The sequence below is a fragment of the Tigriopus californicus genome, chromosome 10, assembly GCF_007210705.1.
Source record: "Tigriopus californicus strain San Diego chromosome 10, Tcal_SD_v2.1, whole genome shotgun sequence".
NCBI classification, from domain to species: domain Eukaryota; kingdom Metazoa; phylum Arthropoda; class Copepoda; order Harpacticoida; family Harpacticidae; genus Tigriopus; species Tigriopus californicus.
In genome coordinates this window covers 10,981,652-11,001,170 of record NC_081449.1, presented here as the reverse complement: position 1 = coordinate 11,001,170, position 19,519 = coordinate 10,981,652, and the positions used below count along the sequence as shown (strand labels likewise).

At 46.0% G+C, this 19,519-nt stretch overlaps 5 protein-coding genes across 7 annotated transcripts; 2 read left to right on the top strand and 3 right to left on the bottom strand.

Annotated features, from left to right (window-relative positions):
• Window position 1: 1 nt before the first annotated feature.
• On the bottom strand, window positions 2–1,805 carry LOC131889005 (small ribosomal subunit protein uS7). 3 transcript variants are annotated; one of them, XM_059237985.1, is made up of 4 exons: window positions 1,691–1,805; window positions 985–1,145; window positions 580–789; window positions 2–382 (listed from the first exon to the last, which is right to left on the bottom strand). In XM_059237985.1, the coding sequence occupies exons 2-4, from the start codon at window positions 1,132–1,134 to the stop codon at window positions 86–88; spliced, it is 657 nt and encodes a 218-aa protein (XP_059093968.1). In that variant the 5' UTR covers window positions 1,135–1,145; window positions 1,691–1,805; the 3' UTR covers window positions 2–85. The 3 variants fall into 3 exon arrangements, with proteins under 3 accessions (XP_059093968.1, XP_059093969.1, XP_059093970.1); XM_059237986.1 differs by having other exon boundaries at window positions 1,574–1,699; XM_059237987.1 differs by lacking the exon at window positions 1,691–1,805 and adding an exon at window positions 1,519–1,542.
• A 779-nt stretch (window positions 1,806–2,584) lies between these two features.
• Window positions 2,585–8,077, top strand: LOC131888994 (snRNA-activating protein complex subunit 4 homolog). Its single transcript, XM_059237974.1, has 9 exons — window positions 2,585–3,006; window positions 3,586–3,743; window positions 4,713–5,033; window positions 5,103–5,330; window positions 5,395–6,291; window positions 6,350–6,683; window positions 6,747–6,946; window positions 7,014–7,492; window positions 7,553–8,077. Exons 1-9 carry the CDS (start codon window positions 2,694–2,696, stop codon window positions 7,827–7,829), a joined length of 3,207 nt encoding a protein of 1,068 aa, XP_059093957.1. The 5' UTR covers window positions 2,585–2,693; the 3' UTR covers window positions 7,830–8,077.
• Window positions 8,045–11,156, bottom strand: LOC131888995 (WD repeat-containing protein 6-like). Its single transcript, XM_059237975.1, has one exon. It carries the CDS (start codon window positions 11,042–11,044, stop codon window positions 8,069–8,071), a length of 2,976 nt encoding a protein of 991 aa, XP_059093958.1. The 5' UTR covers window positions 11,045–11,156; the 3' UTR covers window positions 8,045–8,068.
• Window positions 11,157–11,413: 257 nt separating this feature from the next.
• On the top strand, window positions 11,414–14,798 carry LOC131889002 (origin recognition complex subunit 2-like). The gene is made up of 3 exons (XM_059237983.1): window positions 11,414–11,859; window positions 12,740–12,881; window positions 13,655–14,798. Exons 1-3 carry the CDS (start codon window positions 11,524–11,526, stop codon window positions 14,677–14,679), a joined length of 1,503 nt encoding a protein of 500 aa, XP_059093966.1. The 5' UTR covers window positions 11,414–11,523; the 3' UTR covers window positions 14,680–14,798.
• LOC131888997 (serine/threonine-protein kinase Pink1, mitochondrial-like) lies at window positions 14,716–17,603 on the bottom strand (the record flags this gene model as incomplete). Its single annotated transcript, XM_059237977.1, is given in 6 exon segments — window positions 14,716–15,533; window positions 15,595–15,740; window positions 15,811–15,996; window positions 16,071–16,494; window positions 16,799–17,078; window positions 17,154–17,603. Coding segments are annotated over 6 exon segments (1,881 nt in total). The 3' UTR covers window positions 14,716–14,823.
• Window positions 17,604–19,519: the final 1,916 nt, after the last annotated feature.

Genomic DNA, 19,519 nt, shown 5'->3' with positions numbered 1-19,519 from the left:
GTTTGGGGGTTGGACAGCATCTATTTCATATGTAACAGTTGCTCCAGGTTGAAGAACAAATTTCAGATTACACACAAGCAGCTTCTTATCGATTAGACTTGGCCACACGCTCGAGTTCATCCTTCTTCTTGATGGCATAACTGTTGGAGCTCCCCTTGGCGGCATTGATGAGCTCATCAGCCAAGCACTCGGCGATGGACTTGATGTTACGGAAACTGGCCTCCCGGGCGCCGGTGCACAAAAGCCAGATGGCTTGGTTAACGCGTCGCAGAGGAGACACGTCCACGGCTTGTCGCCTCACGGTACCAGCACGACCAATACGGGTGGAATCCTCACGGGGTCCCGAGTTGATGACGGCGTTCACCAACACTTGCAGAGGGTTCTAGAGAGAAAGGAAATGGAAAACCTTGCTTAATCTATTTCGTGGAGGTTGGGCGTTAAATGAGGGATAGAGAACAGATTCTTCAGTAGTAGCGAGGTTATCTTCACCGTTATTCGGAGATCTTGGTTGTAGTTAATCATCATCGTGAATCTGTTCTGAACATTGTTCTTTACGAGGAGAAAATGTCAATCACGTACCTCTCCGGTCAGAAGATGCATAATTTCGAAGCTATGCTTGACAATGCGAACCGTCATGAGTTTCTTGCCGTTGTTACGTCCGTGCATCATGAGCGAGTTGACCAGTCGCTCGACCACGGGACATTGAGCCTTGCGGAATCGCTTGGCGGCATAACGCCCGGCACTGTGGGGAATGTACTTCGCGTACTTCTCCTTGACGGCAATGTAGTCCTAATAATAAAAGGGAATAGATAATTGGGTCTCCTTTCTCGTCGAAACCAACATTCATCGACCAAATACTAAGCTCAGTCAAGATGGGTGATGAGAATTGTTCTCATGTGTACACACAGTACTCAATTTTTACAAGGGTGATCATCACGGTCATTAAAACTAGCTCGAAATCGGCTCAGCGTCAATGCCACTCACCTGAAGGGACATGTCCGACACATTCACTTCATCGCAGTTCCATTTGCCGAACAGCTTGATATCGGGCAATTCCGAAATGACCGGATCGGGAATAGCTGGGGCCACGGGAGCCTCGCCCTCAACTTGAACCTCTTCGTCCCAATCAGCCATGGTTGAATCAGCTACAAAGCAAGGAAACTTGTCAGTCGGTCGGCATAAATAACTTTCGCTCCTTTCAATCACTTTCAGTTTCATGTCGCTAACCGTTTCCGCACTCGAAAGTCTACGGAATTATCAAGACCATGAGAAGGATATGGAAAGCTTGTTTCTCTGCCATTCGGCAACGGTCCAATCGAGTCTAGAAGATGGCTCGATCGTCTCATTGGAATGGGAATCTAACAATATCTCGCCCATCCTCTGTTCCCAGCCTTGACAAACGAGTTGGGTTCAGAGATAACCCCATCCCCTGGCCCAGTTTGGATGAAATCTGGACCAAATTTAAGTTCAGCATGGCAAGTTCAAATGGGGAAGGTAAGAAAATGGAAGTGGGCGAACCTCCATCGAACCAGTCCGAGAGGAGGCCCCAAGGACGGGGATATGCGAGACACACCCGGGTTTACAGTCACAACGGGGTGGGCGGAGGATGATCCGGGAACCAATATCAACGATGATGGGGATCCGAGCTCAAGTGAGGGACTGATAAACAGGGAAAAGTGGGGGAGCTTACCTCGCCTTCGGTCCAACGGAAACGAGCAGCAGAATAAAAAGGACGGATAAAGAAGGTAAACAGGAAAAAGACATCTTCAGCTGAGGGGGCAGGGTGACGAAGCCAACGTAAAGAAATGGGAAATAGAAATGGAGCCGATTGTTCAATAAGAATAAATTGTTCAGCGTAATAGCATCGATTTTTTTGGCGGTAGGTGCTAAAATCGAGGGGTGGAGTCACCTCAGTCAACGAACTTGCCATCACCTCGTCTATATAATATGATTGACAGTGTCAAAATCCGAGTCAGATCAGTTCTCCTTCCATGTGTGTAGGCCGTATCTAAGAGTTTCCTTTAGAGAAAGAATAGCAGGAAAGTCGAATTGAGGACCTCTCTCAAGGTAGGAACCAACACCAAACCTTAGCTTACCTATCTCGTCTCCTGCCTCACGTATTATTAGAAAGAATAATGAAGACGGCAATGATTCACAATCGAAAATCATATCAAAAGGTCAGGGCTAGCATTGGACGAATGACACTTTTGAATGGTAGATTATTTGAGTCAGTAGATTTCGTAACGTATTAAAGAGAACAAGCACAATAGCTACTAGATCGATTTTTCGGTGTCCGTAGCATCAGGCCATGAGATATGAGAAAAAGTACATTGACTTTGAAGGCCAACGGGTATTTGTTCATCCTTGGGGGTCGCCCTGAAAGAAAGACACGATTGTCAGGACTTGTAAAATTTAGATATTAAAAGCCAAACAAAGAAAATAACTCAAGAATGAACCCAGCAAAACTGTATACAACTTAACTAAGTCCATTTTGAGCAATTTTTTTTATATTGTAAAGTAGCCAAATCTGGTATCTAATTCAATTCGAAGCCAATACTATTTCAAAATTAAAAAAAGAAAGTACTTTGCCACTGTTGACATCTAAGAGCAGAATCTGTCTATCAAAGTTAAGTCTACCGATTGAATTCCCGCATTTTTTTTTGGACGGAAAAGTGTGGCAGGCAGTCCGCCAGATGGATTCCAACCCGTCTCAAGCCTGGTCCAGCCCTTCCGAACACTCTCAGCCTTGGACTGACCCTGCCGCTGCCAATGAAGTATTGGATATTAAGCCCATGGCCCAAGTAACCGTGCCCATGTCCGCCGCTCAAGCTTCATCCGTGATGATTCAATTTAACCCGCTTGACGAGTCATCCACGCCCTCCGAACCCACGCCCCGAGTGCCGATGATGGAGCCGCTACAGGCCGAGGAGTTTCCTTTTGGTGATTTTCAGTTTTCGGACGCGCAATCGGACACTTTATACGTGCCCAGCCAAACTTCGCAAATGGGTAATTATCATCGAACTTGACTTACTCTACCCATCCTTGCTCCTTTATTCCTTTCCATTTCATGCTCTTCTAACTACGCGCTTTTTTTTCTCATTTTATGTAAGTTTGCCCACTTGTTATGCCGGCCAGATGGGGAAAAATGCCTTTATTTTTAGATTTTATCTAAATCGAATACTCGACATGAAATCCAAATTTCTCTTTATAATCAGAAGCAAGATCATGTCCATTGGTTCTTACCAAAAGAAAGGCATGGAAAACTTGGTATCTGTCCTAGTCTCCTAGATTGGGTGTGAAAAATGATTTTGTAAATTTGTATTATTGTTGATGATAGAGTCGCCTTGATTTCAATTTACTTTGTCAATTGCTCCATTTTCTACAAATCGTAAAACAAAAGAAGTCTTCCACTTAGATTAACACGGCAATTCAGTGTCTTGGCCAGGAGGAGGCGTACGGTTTTTGTACGTTTTCAACGACTAGTTTAAACGGCAGTTTTTCCTGGCGTTTATTATTAGCTTTAATAACTTCATTTATTTCCAGAGATACCTCGAATCTAAGCTTTTCTTTGTCTCGTCCCAATAGGTAGCACTTGCTTTAGCGAGTATACGACCATGGAGAGTGAGAGTACGACGGAACCTCGCAATAGGTTCGATGATAATGAGACTCAAATGCTCAACATGGACGAGATTGAGGAAGGAGATATTCCCATATCTTATCACAATGCCCTAATCTTGAATGAGGTACGCTCCAATGAATCGAAACAGTTAGATAATGATTCAAGGGTCCTGTCGATAGGAGGAAGGAAATGGCAATCCTAATTTCAGGCAGTATTGCAAGGGGGATGTAAACATACTTACATGTGTCACTAGGAAAATGGCAGCTCTTCCATTCCTGAATTGCTTGAATTGATTACTTGGCTCGACGACAATTCGTAAGCATCCCCATTTCGAGGACTTGCATCTCCTTAACCAATCCCCTTATGTCTTCTTTATCACCCTTGGTCCCCGAATACTATTTTAACATCATTAAACATGATTACACCATGTTGTTTTGTGAGAGACTTGAAAGGTTGGAACTGTACAATTTTCAGAGAGGAGACGAAAGGTTTCTGTTATTGCAGGGTATCAAAAGCATTCATGAACTTTATAGCAACCCAAGTTTAAGGGTGAATTGTAGTGCAGTAAGCACAATGAAGTTCTCCTCTTTTCTCACGCACGGGCTCCTTCATTATTTAATTTGCGGCTCTCTAGTTTCCGTGGAGAAACTATAAGCGTTGATACAGTAGTATCTTTGAATATAATGTTGATTTGAAATGTTGGCCAAAAAACTTACCCAAGTCTAACTTAAAAGGCAAGCCAAAGTTATCAATTCTAATTCGGGGGTGGATAAAGAATTATGTAATCAAAAGTAAAATATGAATCTTAGAGGTTCAAGGTTGTAAACTGTATTTCAAGTGACTCACATCCATTCCTACAACTTGGAGCTTCACATATGATGTATACCGAATAGACACTAAGTACTTTTTTAGCTCGTTAGTACAAATTTACTGTTGACCCGAGCCATTCTTTGCGCCCTATTTAGGGTGTTCCGACAGTTCCCGTCTTTTAAAGTGAGTGGTCTAAAGCCTAATCAAATTTAAATTTGCGGCTGGGAGTTTTCAAGGTTCATACCTAATCTTAACCATGAATGTGGCTTCATTTATTCCATAGACCTATCAAAACTCTGTATTAGAGGCGATCGAGATCTTAAATGTGGCTTTGGAGCGGAATCACAGTCGCCAAGAGGAATTGACGTTCGAATTGGGCGAGCTGCAGAAAGGCAACGTTACCGCAAGAGTCCAATCGAATTTGGGTCTAAACGACAAGCGACAAATGAACGTTTTCAGCGCACCTTATTTCAAGGATGAGAGGCTATTTAGCCACCCTCCAAATCGGGATTCCATTCGAAAAAAAGCCAACCGTGAACTCGATCCCTATCTAACAAATCCAAAGGAATGGACACACACTGAAAAGAAGAGCCTGCTGTTAGCGGTAAGAGGAAACTTTTGCTGGTTTTTCCGGAGGCTGATTTCTTAAGCTCATTCATTTATTTTTTATCAGGTGAAAGAAGATGCGCTGAGAGAGAAAATGAGCCGACCAATGGCCCACTGGGAGCATCTGTTAGGCGAAAGCGAGAAAAAAAATCTCAAACCTGAGCGGAAAACTCAACTCTTGATGGATCTTCGAGAGGCCAAGCGGGAAATCGAGCGGATAAAATGTCTTAGTGAGGATGAGCTCTTCCATAACCGGGAAGAAGATTTCGATTGGATGCGAATCTCTGTTCAAGCCGTGAGAAGCTAGTAACCTGGGGAGCGTTTCTGGAGATTTTATTTTGTATTCTGTTATTCAATAGTTTCAGGGAATGATCTCACCCAAGAGTTGTGAGTTGATGTGGAAAAATATGCTTCACCCTACAATCAATCGAGCGTCATGGACTCAAGAGGAAGACAATTTGCTCAAGCATTTGGCCGATACTCACCATCGAATGGATTGGGATCTTATTGCACGAGAATTAGGCACGAATCGCACTGGATTCTTATGCTGTATGCGCTATCAGTTGAAGTACAACCAGGCTTTTGAGAAACGAAGATGGACGGTGGGGGAAGATCGTAGACTGAAACAATTGGTGGCAAAGTGTCGGATCAACAATTTCATCCCTTGGACCAAAGTGGCCTACTATATGGAAGGAAAAACCAAAGACCAATGCTATCAACGATACTTTTTTTCCTTAACGGATGGCCTCCGTACCGGAGCCTTTAGCGAGTCTGAGGATTTCCTGATTTATGCCGCCGTCAAGCTCTTCGGCGAACAATGGCGACTCATCTCGGATTATATTCCGTTCAGAAATGCCTCTCAAATCCTGGCGCGATATCAAAACGTCCTGTCGGCGGATTTGAGATCTTGGAAAAAGGAGGACGATCAACGTCTGTTGGAGGCGGTCAAGGAATTGGGTACCAAGGATTGGGTGAAGGTGGCTGAGCGGACTCCGGGCAAGAGCCGATTACGATGTCGTACGCGGTTCTTTGCGATCTACAAGCAATTCATTAAAGATCCAAATAAGTTCAATTTGGGCCACGGGCGAGTTCCCAGGCAGGTTACGGCCCGTAGACAAGAGAAATTGTTTCATCGGTGGAAGATCTGCTTGGAAGAGTTTTTGGATAAGTATCGCGATATTCAAGGTCTTCCCGATCAAGTGGAATCACCTTCCGCATCAGAGCCCAAATCAGGTTTTCGAACCACGCCGGAAGGGGTAAGCCATCATTTGTCTCAAAGGTCAAAATCTCGTGGCAAATTCATGTTTTGAATAGGTAAAAATCCCAATTGATGCGGTGGAAAAATTCATGAGGGACCTAAGCACTGAGCTTCGGTACAAGGATGTGATCAGCTCAGTGACAGAACCAATGCGAAAGCCAACAGTTCCATCGTGTGAGGTGTTGGGCATGGTGGCATCCCAACCAAAATCCATGATTGTGGTTCAAAATCGTCTGGGCAGGAAAACGGTGCAAGCGAAAAGAGGTGTGGGAAGACCCTTGGTTCCATTGGAAATGCAGAGGGGTACATTGGCGAAACGAATGAAGACTGGACTGGCTCTTTTCATGAGACCCTCATGGGATATTCGGCGGCCCAGCCGGCGATTTCGAGGTAAGTAAGATAAAGCTCGTATTGTGAAGGTGCTGAAACAATACCCGACTTTCCGCTCTTCAGTCATCACGGAGGAAGAGTATGGGCGATTTGGCCAAGCCATGTTCAACATGGGAAAAGTTTTGCGATGCAACCAAAGCTTGGATTTCAACCGAACAATACCCGAAAACACCATGGACCCACCTGACGAGCACATGGAACTCGTTTTGGAACATTATAGGCATTTGATTGACGGGGGTAAACTCCCTGTTGTGAGCAACGAGGTCAGTGTTTCATGTAAGATGGTCTGATATTGCAGAAATTTGCTAATGAACGCTTGGAATATTATAGTCTGTTGTTGGACCACCGTCGCCCAAACGCTCCAAAAAGCGAACTTATGGTAGGAAAACCCCTAATCTTGTAACCCCAAAATCGAGTGGCCAAGAAGAGCAATCTACTTCCGCTTCAACATCGTCCAAAGGAAATCCTAACGGCTTACCGGATCTGACCATTTTGCCGCCGAACCTCGCTACTCTTGTTGGATTCCGTGGAATGAGCCTTTACAATCGATATTTACAAAAAAGGGCCGCTCCCGAGGAAAATGTTTCCCTTAACGTTGACTTCAAATCGTTGATTACGGGCGGGATCTATCATCCTGATGTAATTATGTCAGCCGCCAAATTCGAGAGCGCTCCATCTACCTCGGTTTCCGACATTCCTGTAGAATCGTCGAATACGGATGCAGATGCTATTGAATCCGAGGCCGATCAGCTGTTGTTCCAACGATTCAAAGCCCTCTTTTTGTGGCCAGCCATTATGGCCTCTTTGAAGTAAGTCAGTTTCTATTTTAAGACAATTTACTGTCATTCATACATTCTTTGTTGTGATAGGATTCCGTTTGACCTCTCCGCGAAGGATAATTTGTTTGGGAGCTTAAATGAAGACAGTGTGAATGCAAACCTTGGTGATAGTCGACCCCTTTCGGCCGAGAATCCCTTCGACCCCACCGAGATCATTGAGCAATCCAGCCAAAGTCCTCCAACTCGAAAAGTGCGCGTAATCAATCGGCCTAAAACAAAGGCGACCCCTCGCCCTAAACCCACCAAGAAGCGGACTCGTGATGAAGTTAACCAATCCGAAGATAAATCCTCGATTGACCTCAAGTAAAGTGCCTCAGAGGTGGACCAAAATTCATCAGTCTAGTTTTGAAAGAGCCTTTTGATATCGTTTCAAGATTGCATTCAAATCATTTTGTTCACCAAGAAGCGGACCCGTGATGAAGCTAACAATACGAAGATAAATCCACGGCTGACCTCAAGTAAACTGCCTCCGAGGTGGACCGAAATTCATCAGTCCAGTTTTGAAAGAGCCTTTCGATGTGGTTAAAAGAATACATTCAAATCATTTTATTTTAATTCAAAAATAGCCATACCTTCCCCACCAATGGTTGCAAAGCTCGAGCCATCTCGACCCTTGGGCCAAATTTCTAAACATTGGGCATCAGCTATATCTGTACACACTTGAGACTTTAATTGCAAGGTCGGACCGTCAGAATCAGATCCGGACATTATTGACCAAAGCGATATCCTTTGGTCCACTGAGGAAGTGATCAGTTCGTTTGTCTCTCGTAACAAATGAATCCCATTAATTTGTGCTGCTTGACATTGCGGAAACACGCAATGCTTGTTCAAGTCAGGATAATCAATCCAAATTATTTCCCCTCCATCGCTTCCTGCAAAGCAATTTTGATCTTGGTATGGCTTCGATATCACATTCAAGCCACTTTTGGTAAGCATTCGCTCACGAACCAATATGAGTTCCTCGGTTGTAAAAGTACGCACAAATCCATCATTACTCGTGGTAACTACCAATCCCAACTCAGGATCGACTTGCACACTGAGAATGGAGTGATGGAGTGGTTCACTCTCGATCACGAGATCAATTCGAGAGAAATCGTCGCTTAGCTCAAATTTTCGTAACACACAATCGGACCCGCCGACGAATATGTTGGTGTGATTTCTTGGATCTATGGCCACATCTATGAATCTGGTCTCTGTATCGTGGATCACCCTCGCGTCACGCCAAGTCTTTTTCCTCCGCTTGTCATTTCCTTTTAGCATATAGGAGGCCTTCTCAGTGATCGCTAGCCCTGAACTAATTAACCATACTTTGATTTGGGCACGCCCACCGACAGAAACCATAAGCCTCTTGTGGGCATTGATTTTGGTCACATCAATGGCTTTGACGGAGGAAATGTGCGATTTTAAGACCCTCGCTGTAGAATGCTCCCCTCCAGCGGTAATAGAATGAATTCGGATATCGACATCCTCACCCGCTGTGGCAAGGAAATGCTCTTGGTCAAGATCAAAGTGACGAATAACCTGGATTTCTCGAGAGTGAAAGCCTTGTTTCAGACAAGAGCCCAAAATATCGTCGAGCTTGAGGGTCACAACGAACAGCTTGCGATCTTTGATAAATGCTAATTCGGATTGATTGGCATTGGGCGTGAAGATCCAAGAGCGATGACTTCCACCACAAGGTATTCGAGTCAGCACCCGATGTTCCTCAAGGCTATAAAGTACGAAATCCGACCCGTGAAAGCCCAGTATGATTTCTAAACCAACATTCCTTCCATTGCGTTGAAGATTGGTTTCAACAAGCATCTCCAAAGAGTCCAAGGGTAACCGAGAACATGCCGTTTCGTTTGGAGCTTTAGAAGCGGCATTTATATCGTAGGTCTTGATCAAGCCATCCCTTCCGATCGAAGTGAGTCGATGGTACTTTTGGTCCATACTTAAATGGGACACCCCTCGTTGTTGATGAGCCTTTATGATGGTAAACACGGCATTAGAACCCAACAATTCATCTAAAAGGTATCCAAGAATGTTTCCATGTCGATCACCCAACACCAAGAGCCCCAAGGACTCGTGAATACTGGCACAGTTGACCCATTGACCTTGTTCGACTTTAGATTGTTTGGGACTAGGTAACTGGAACGATTTCACTGATGAATTGGCGCTTTGGAAGCCTTTCACCAGCCCTTGAGGTCCACAGGCTAACACCAGCGGTTTCTTGTCGTACGAAACGACTTGCAAAGAGAACACTTTCCCGTCAAATACTTGAACTGATGTTACTAATTGGCAACTCAAGGCAGGATTCGCTTGATCTTCTTCCTTGAGCGTATACTCAATGAGTTGGCCGCCATTTGTGGCCGCATACATCGCATTTTGAAACACCACCAAAGCAGCTAGGGTGGGTTGATCTGGGAACTCATGCACTAAAGTTATAGATTGGGCATCGCGTGAAACGGAATGGCTTGAACGTAAAGCTACGATCGAGTTATTCCCCGCCACGCAAATTTTCCAATCGAGATAACGGCGCACAATGCGAGGATAAAAGTCACGGGCATTGAAACTTGGCATGGCGAGTTCCACTGCGACTGGATCCGGATCCAAAGACCAACGGCGGATAGAACCATCTTGCCCACCGGATATGACGGAATCCGCCTGATCAAAACTGGCCGCTAAAGCCCACACTGGGCTGCCATTGTGAGCCTGGCTTTCGGATCGAACTAATCGGCCTTGACGCCAGAAGGTCAACCGCGAATCTTCACCCCCAATGACAATCATGTCCGACAAAATCAAACTCCGAAAGACTCGAGCCGTATGACCGGAAAACACCCACCAGGCTTGGATCTGACAGCGATGCCAGTCCTGGTCCGGGGTGTCAAAGAGGACCCGCCAAACGCGGGCTGTTCGATCGTCGGACGTGGAACAAATCAACTGGCGCCCGGCATGGAATTCCAAGCCAAAAATCACGCCCTCGTGGCCGGTTAAGCGATGCCAGACCGGTGAGGCCCACTGAGGTTGCCAAACCAGGATGGTTTGAAAGACCGTGCCACTCAGCACGGTGGGCGGGGCCCCCGTCGACAAGGACATGGACGGGACCAACAGGCCGGCATAGAGGAGGCAACGCTCCTGACACACCCAGGTGGACAGAATCTGCCCCGAATCGAACGCCATCAGATGCACGCGATTGTGCGAAGTCAGAACCCAGAGCTTGGTCGAGTCCTGGGGGGAGGCCCACACATGCTGGATCCAATCCGGGGCTTGAATCTGGATTAAGACTCGCCCTTCCAGGGTGTCCACCACCGCTAAGCGCTTGCCGCCGTACACCCAAATCGTGTGAGCCGTGGCCCCTTCCGAGGGGGAGGGCAGAATGCGGTGAATGTAAGTATCATGTTGAAAGACGCGTAAGGGGCGGGTGGATCCCGAGGGTACGCGAATCAGCGTGCCCCCTATGCCGGCCCAGATGGGGCCATGGGTCTGGGACTGATACAAGGCTCCCACTCGACACGCCAGGTCCTTTTCCAGCCAACTCATGCCGGGCTCTGGAAGAGAATCACACTGTGGCTTACTTCATTCCGGGTTAATTCCATCCATCCACTCTCTGCTTCAAAGTTCAAACTGAGAGGAAACTGAGAGGAAACTGAGCACATTTGATTTGTTGGTAAACAAACCTTTGGCATGACAGCGTGATACAGACGGGATCGCCTGACAACTATGGGACTGGCTACAAAAAGTGAATGTTCCCGAGGACTCGAAATAAAATAGGTTCCATGGCTTTTCAAGCTTGACAACTAGCTAGCCTGGCTGGCTTAGTAGCTAGGGTTCGAGCTCGAGTTAACCGATTGGGATGAACGTCAGCCAGTCTGGGAACTTGTTTTTCCGGTGATAACTCTCACGCTGAATCGTGCCTTTCCTCCAGGGTTTCTGGGCTTCCCGCAATTTTGCATTCAAAACAACTTCTGGTGTCCTCTTGTCCTCTTGAGTCGAGCCCATTCTCACCACGCCCTTGCACGATGCCGTCATCGCTCCGAAAGCGGGCCTCGTCCCAGCGTCAGACGCCATCCCGGCCCAAATCACCCAGTCTGAGCCCGCCTCGGGTTTTGCCTGGGGCCTGCGTCTCGGAGGGATCGATGGGCGGCGTGCGACGGGCGCTCCAAGTGCGATTTGCGGATGAGACGCGAGTGGAACCCATGCGCGATCACCTCGGCCTCTCATCCGCCAAAATCCGGCGCAAGATCCAAGCTCGTGGCGCCTCGCACCAAGTGGGCTCAGTCTGGGCCCATCAGTCCGAAGCGGAGGCTGACCCAGTGGAGGATGAGGATTCGGCCTCAGCCGATGAAGCCTTAGCTGTAAGTTAGTGAGCCTTGAGCCGTGAGGTGGATCCGTTGAAATTTGCCTGGGGCTCAGATTAATATTGGCCCAGAGGTACCTTGACCGCTTAACCTAACCTAACGCCCCGCCCTGTCTGTGGCCAGGGTCCCGCCCCACCCCTGAGGCGCTCATATGCCAGGGTTTGCCCATGGGGCACATAGTTATTGAAAAAAAACCGACTGCGCACACTTAGACACTAACCCCGGACAATTGCTCCTAGCACGGCAGCTCGGGATCTTTCCAGTAATGATATTACTCTCATTGATCCTTAATAAATGGAATACACCACGGACTTCTAAAGATATGGACTGCGAACGGAAGCAAAAATTTCTTATATCCTAAACTGTTCACTTTATCCCAAATGAGCTCTTCATTCGACCACAAGGTCTGGTCGAATAGATGAACTTGGCCAAATCTGATACCAAAACTATGCTTAAGAAACTCGGGAGATATGGCCAAAGTTAAGTTGTAAACACTACATAAAATTCCAATTTTCAACCTGCTCCTGGTCAGCTACATAAGCCTTTGACAATATAACGTTAAAACCATGCACTTTACAAGCTAATGATATAAAGATGACCTGCCCGTAATTAAAGAGCAATTAATACATTCCTTTACTTTATTACTTTAATTCCAAAAGTGGCTCAGAGGCGCTAAGATCAAGTGCCGGCCGATTTGGCGGGAAGCTCGTCCATATTTCTAGAAGTTCGTGGCTAACCAAAGTAACTCGGTAAATAATCTTTTGTTCTTTGATGTGTGTTTTTAAAAATATGTTAGTCAGCATCGCCTAACATTGTGCCATGAAGGCCAATGCATTGATCCGCGAATTTTATTTCCACCCGCATTCCTGTTCCATAGATGTATGGCAAATATCGCATCCCGGAACCACGCGCTCGAGGTGACCTAAAGGGCAGTCAAGTGTTTGGTTTCAAGACCCCGGCCAAAAACCGACATGCTCCGGCGACAAGGCGACCGATGACAAAGACCGTACATGAGAAAGGTAAATGACACTATTAGCTACAAGTTTTATGCTGAAAATAATGAACTCTGCTTAGCCTTTGTAAAAAAACAAAAAAAAGACGTCTCTCAAGGCAAGACAATTACCGGTACCTGAAAAAGTAAGCATTTTTACTCCAAGCGAGGCGAATAAAACTCGCGTGACTGAATGTAAAACTCAATTGTCCAATTGAAATCGTTATTGGCATAACTTGCTTCATCCATCCCGAACTCAATAAAAGAGTTGTTGGTCCTATTTGGTTGATAGCTTTAGTGGTATTGTGACCAGAAAATTCGAATCGGAATTGCCTTAGGTTTCAACCAAGTGCACTTAGTTAAACAATCAGTAAAGAAAATCATGTCTCTTAAAGCTAAAACTTATGAAAAAAGACCATTACAAATCAGTACCAACTTAACAGATCGAATCCTAATCCAACAAAATGTGTTTTTAATTTATTTTATTTAAATGTGCTTTTGAAAATTTGACCTTTTTTTTAATCTGAGCCAGAAGCAAAAAAAACAAATAGAATCAAAGTTTTAATGATTCTTGGAATTAGAAATATGCCATCGATTTTTCTCAAAACTGGGCAAGGCATTGCAAGTGTAGAGACGCACAAATTAGGCGGGACGAATTTACATACGACTATATTTCTCGGAATCTGATAACACGTTAAAATAGAGGTCAGCTGTTCCCCCGAACAGGGTCGCCACACAAGCATCGTGAAGGAGGAGGATACAAATGAAGTTGGAGAAGCTGTTACGTTTTTTATCTTTTAGATAACGCAGAGGCGTATTTTGAAGCCCATGGGACCCGAGAGATCGCGACGTCAGATCGAACTTTGGCGCGACTTAAGAACCCACGATTGTCTCAGGCTGAAGTTGAAGAATTGTTAACCAACGAACCACTCAAATACCAGGCTGAAATCGATTTACTACTTCAAGACTACCGTCAGAAATTTGGCAAATGGTACGAACTTCTCCAGCGAGATTTTAATCTCGTCCTCTTTGGATTGGGCTCTAAAAAAGCACTTATTCAGGACTTTCAATGTGAAATGCTCAAGGAGCAGAGTGTCGTGCTTGTGAATGGGTTCTTTCCCTCCCTGACGGTCAAGCAGATTTTGAACTCCATTACTGGGGACATTTTGGCCAGCTCGGACACATTCAGTAGCGTACCCGATCAAATTGCATTCATCAAGGAGACCTTAAACCATGAGGCTGAGGAGGCCATTTTCCTCATAATCCACAATATTGATGGCAGCATGCTCCGCAACGGCAAAGCTCAAACCGTGATCGCTCAATTGGCAGAACATCCCAAGATCCATCTCATTTGTTCAATCGACCATATTAATGCTCCACTTATTTGGGATCAAGAGAAGTTATCTAAAATGAACTTGGTTTGGTACGATACGACCACATTTCTTCCCTACACTGAGGAAACGAAGAACGAGAACTCCTTGTTGGTCAAGGATTCGGGTAAATTGGCGCTCAACTCATTGACCCACGTGTTTGCCTCTTTGACGCCCAATGCCAAGGGGATTTACACGCTCATCATCAACTATCAGATTCAGGCCATTGAGGAATTGGGCGGTCCTCAGAACTACCAAGGGATCTCGTTTCAGGAGCTGTATATGAAAAGCCGCCGGAGCTACTTATCCAATTCGGACCTGACCTTGAGAGCTCAACTGACCGAGTTCATCGATCATAAATTGATAAGCATCAAGAAAGGATCGGACGGTATGGATTATCTCACCATTCCGTTAGGAAACGCCACCCTGAACGACTTCCTCGAGCTTCAAAGGTAGACAATCGCCATCATTAGCTCAATTAAGCCATCAATGTCAGAGTGGAAATTTGACCCATTGATATTTATTTTGAATCGCTTTCATTTTTGTAATAAACTTACACTTCTTTTAAAACTATTTCAATTGTTTGGACGCATAAACAGCTCACCCTGCGTTATTTTTCATCCATTGGAGCGCCTCCTTAACCCTGGACAGGGACATTCGAGATAGAAATGTCGCCACCAATTGGTATTCGCGCAAGGCTTTCCCATCATTAGCGAATCTTGATTCGCATAGGATTTTCGTTGTCAATGTCAGTAACCATTGAAGTACGTCTTGTGTGTTGGGAATACGGCCATTCGCTTTCGCCCAAGTACTCGGTGCCCACAAAATCAACTGACTAATTGTGGCAGCCAATTCGGCCGAAAGACGGTTCTTAGGATTCCTACGGAGAAGATCACGAACCAGATTGTTCACGATATCTGGAATATCCTCAGGGAGAGAAGGCAACTGCTTAGACTTGTAATGCATGTTCAACAACTTGTGATTATCTTGATAGAATGGATTGGCCATGCCGAAAATCTCGTAAGCGATTGCCCCACAAGCCCAGACATCTGCCTTGTCGTAGTTGATGGAGGTGAAAGGTCCAGGCTGAGCCGTGATCACTTCAGGTGCCATCAGAGCCATGTTCCCACCCCGGTTAGTCTCGAAAGAGGAGTAAGGCATCTTCAAGCCATGATTACGATCCGCTAGACAACATCCGAAGTCCGTGATCACCACCCGAGGGAAATCGATCCCGCCGGATAAATCCAAGAGAATGTTGTCAGACTTCAGATCTCGATGGGCAATGCCATGACTCCACATGTGAGTAAGTCCTGTATCAGACGTATGACAGAATGAATGGTGTGGGTTGCATGAGTAAATGGAAGCAATCACCTTCTAGAATTTGTGTCAAAATCAGAAGGGACGTTTTCCACGACACCTCCTGTCTATGCTGGGCCAGGAAATCTTTGAGACTGATATCATACTTTTTCATTACCAAAAAGAGACTCATGTTTCGACCCAAACCCTCCGGATTCAGCCTAAGAAGTAGAGTAATTAGATATAGCTGCATAGACGGCAGGTCTGCATGGAATGGGTTCGTTTTCTTACCGCCGAGGCAAAGCATCAGGATACATGTTTAATGCCTCTTTGATTTCCGGAACATAGTCCGCAAAGGCAGTATACATGTCAACAATATTCGGGTGTGGTGGTAACGTCGGGCTTTTCTCTCGCATGGCCGCAATCCAGCTCTCGAAATGGGGCGGTACCCGCACATTTCGAGCTGGGACAGTCTCTCTATAAAGTTCATAAACAGCGTAATTTCAAATGAAAATTGCACGCGTTAACTGGATGATGCACTGCTTATTCACCTATTCATGGCGCTGATGATAGCCATGGCGTTGGATTCCGCCTCATAATTGAACATCATCTTGATGGCCAAGGGATACTCTTCTTCGTGTGGGACGATCGAATCGGACTGAGCAGGTCCGGGTACTGCTATTTCCACAGCTGGTGGGACTTGGCCCAGAGTTTGCATGGCCTCATTTAAGTCCGCCACTTTATGTCGAGCCCAACGAGCGGCCAAGACGACGGCATTGCAACCCTTGGCCACGATGGGGCCGATTTGAAAGTCTTTTAGCAAGCAAGTGGTTTCTAAATCCGCTATCGGATTAATCGCATCAGATGGAGAGACGATATTGTGAGCGGGGTTTTGCGCCAGGGCTTGCATTTTAGCCGCAGCCTGCCGAATCTCGCTACAAACGCACTCGACCTCATCATCCTTGGTAATCAAGCCTATTGAGAACAAACCGATTTGGACATACAGTCAACAGTCGCCATACTTGAATTTTTGGACATTTTCCGCTTGGCTCGTGGAAAGGTATGAATATGTTTTTTTTTGGCTCTTGACCAGGCAAAATCGAGGTAATCATTTCAACATGGTCCAGGTCAAGTCATTGAATATATGTTGGGTTGGGAAACCCATGAGGGAAGTAAGCTATCCCAGGAATTCTACCGCACGCGAATTCCGTGCGACGGGCGGGATTGGCCCATCCCAAAGAGAAGAGGCCCGCCAACGACCTCCGAAATAATCACTCACCCGTGCCCGAAGCCAAACTGACGCCCACCAAGGCTAAGAAAGGTCCAGCCTGTCCGGTGAATAGTTGCTGGGCCGTTTTCCGTCTCAAAATGGCGGCTTGCGTGTTGGTGACGCGTTTCAAAACAGAGTTGACCAAAAACCGATGGGCCGAAGCGAACGAGAACGGAGGCAGAATGCCCGTGGGCCGCGGTAATGCGGCCACAGACAGGCTCCTTTGACGCATGAGCCCGCCGCCATGGCTTCGGCTGCCTGAGGCGCCTCCCGCGGATCTGGATCCAATCTAAAGATCAATCCAATCAATGCAATCAATCCAAACAATCCCTTCCCATGGCTCAAAATCCATCCATGGCCGTACCTGAGCCTCTGACGTCAGTTCTAATGGGTGGATGGCGTCTTGGGCCCGCAAGGTGCGGGCTCGCGCGGCGCCCGGGGACGAAGGCCAGTAGAACTTTTGGAGTCGCGTCCAAAGTCGCTGACCCACAGAGACCATACCATGCTGAGCAGGAGCCGCCTGACCGGGGGTCGAGGGGCGGGTTAGGAACCAACACCGTCCAGAGCGAACCTGCGACCAAAGCGACGACCACGGGTCGGGTGGCGAGGCCCGGCAAAGGGCGGCACGACCCGACCGCCAATAAGCCACCCGCACCAGCTTGAAGGCGAGGGCGCGACTTCGAGGCCGACTGGCGAACCAGGACAATGCCACTAAGACAAGACACTAGGTCGCGGATGCTATTCCCTTCGGACGTGGGGCGAGGTCGATTGCGTCAATTCCGGCGAGGCCTTGGACCAGCTCAGAGGTTTTGTGGGGACGTTCCACGGACCCGTACGGTTCGACGAGAACGCAAGTTTGACGTAAGCATTAACGAGAAAGAAGTGAGAAGAACTGTTGCTATCAAGATCAAGAAATCAAGTGCTGCCAAGTTGGCAATTCATTCCTAACCTAATCACGCATTGAAGTCAAGAAGTGCTGAATGGCCATGTTAGGCCGGTGGGGAAACGAGGCCTGGACCATCAAAAACGACATTATCGTTCATTTTTTTTTTTGATTCGAGCATGACTTTGCTTTATAAAGCTTTCAAAAATGTGAAATGATTTTTGTGGAACTGAGGGCATTTTAAGACCCAATGCGAACATTGTTACAATGTACTACTAACCTGCGTCACCACACTCGTCCTTCTGGACGCTTGAGGTGTCCTTTTCTTTTCCTTCAAAAAATTCCCTTCAAATGACTCGCTCAAGTACACAGACAGTGCTAAATTTCAATTGACTGCTACTCGTCAACCAAAGACCCAATCGTGCTGAAACTTGCCATGTAAGTTCCTTCAACTGATACCAAATTGATCTTGTCAGAAAAAAAATCAGTAGCTTAATAAGGGCCCTTATTTGCAACGTCAGACAGCCCAAACAAAACGGGAAGACACACAGTGGATTGCTTAATAAACTGCTGGTAACATGCCATGAAAGTGATTTCTTTATTATGTTATAATTATGACATTATGTGACCCAGATCACTAATTGTACAGAAGATTTCGAAAGAATTTGCCAAATCTAACGCAAATCTACATCGAAGGGTGTTCCACAAATGAGGCAAAGTTTACCGCGATTCACTTCATGATTATCCATGATCTCATGCCAAGAAATAAGCGAGTTAAAGTCAAAATAGTCAGGAAGACCGTCCACTGTTTTTAACAAAAGCGGGCATAAAAGAACAGCAGGAAAGAGCAGTAAGAGAAAAATATAGCACAGAGAGAAAATCAGTCACAGCAAATTATCAGCTTCTATTTATCATCATAATTGTTTGGAATACACCCTGATTCAAGCAATTGGACAAAGAAAAAAAATCAGGTTGTATCTTTCTGCCCGACACCTTAATCCCCAATTGCGCGGGAAATTTGAATAAATGACTATAACTTAAAACGGATATAACTTAAATTTGGGCGGAGAGGGGAATTTAATTTTGACGAAATTTTCATCAAATCAATGTTCTCTAAGCAAAGGAATAGCGATTAATCGAATGCCATTGCAGAAGAGCATACCTCAGATAAAAGAGCCGTGCATTATAATTCAATAAAGAGGAATCTGCCAAATCGGCCTTTTATTTTGTAGAGGCTGACTCAAAAAGCGCCCTCTGAAGTGCAGAACGTAAATCATATTTCTTTCAGCGTAATGGGCTATACACAGTGATGGGAAAAATCGAGATTGATCGAATTTCTGCCACTTTGTGACACAAGTGGCTGAAAATGGCAGAAAGTGGCAGAAACTGGCAGGAAACGGCAAAAAATGGCAGAAATTGCTGGAAGGTGGTCAAAAATGGCCGCCGGTGAAATGGCCAATCTTGATTTTAAAAGATGTCAAAGACAAGAAGGATATGGGCTGGATAAGTTTTTCAAGTGTCCTTTGCTACAAAGCATATTGATATAGCATTTGTTTCTGCCTGGCTGAGATGTGTAGCGATATTGACTATAAGTAGATCTAATAAATAACTTACTCGTACTACGGGAGTGAGGTTGGACGCATGCGACTTATTACCAGTCGGATACGGAAGTGATGTGTTTCAGGATTATCGTCAGCTAAAATGGTTCTTACTGCCCTACCTTCGATGTGACTGCCAACGGCCCAAAGAGGCGTGAAACCTCGGAATCGAGTCAGGGTTCCGACACTCCCCCCTGCTGTACGGCCAAGNTCGAATTTTGCCATCGCTGATTACGGGGCATTTGTGGG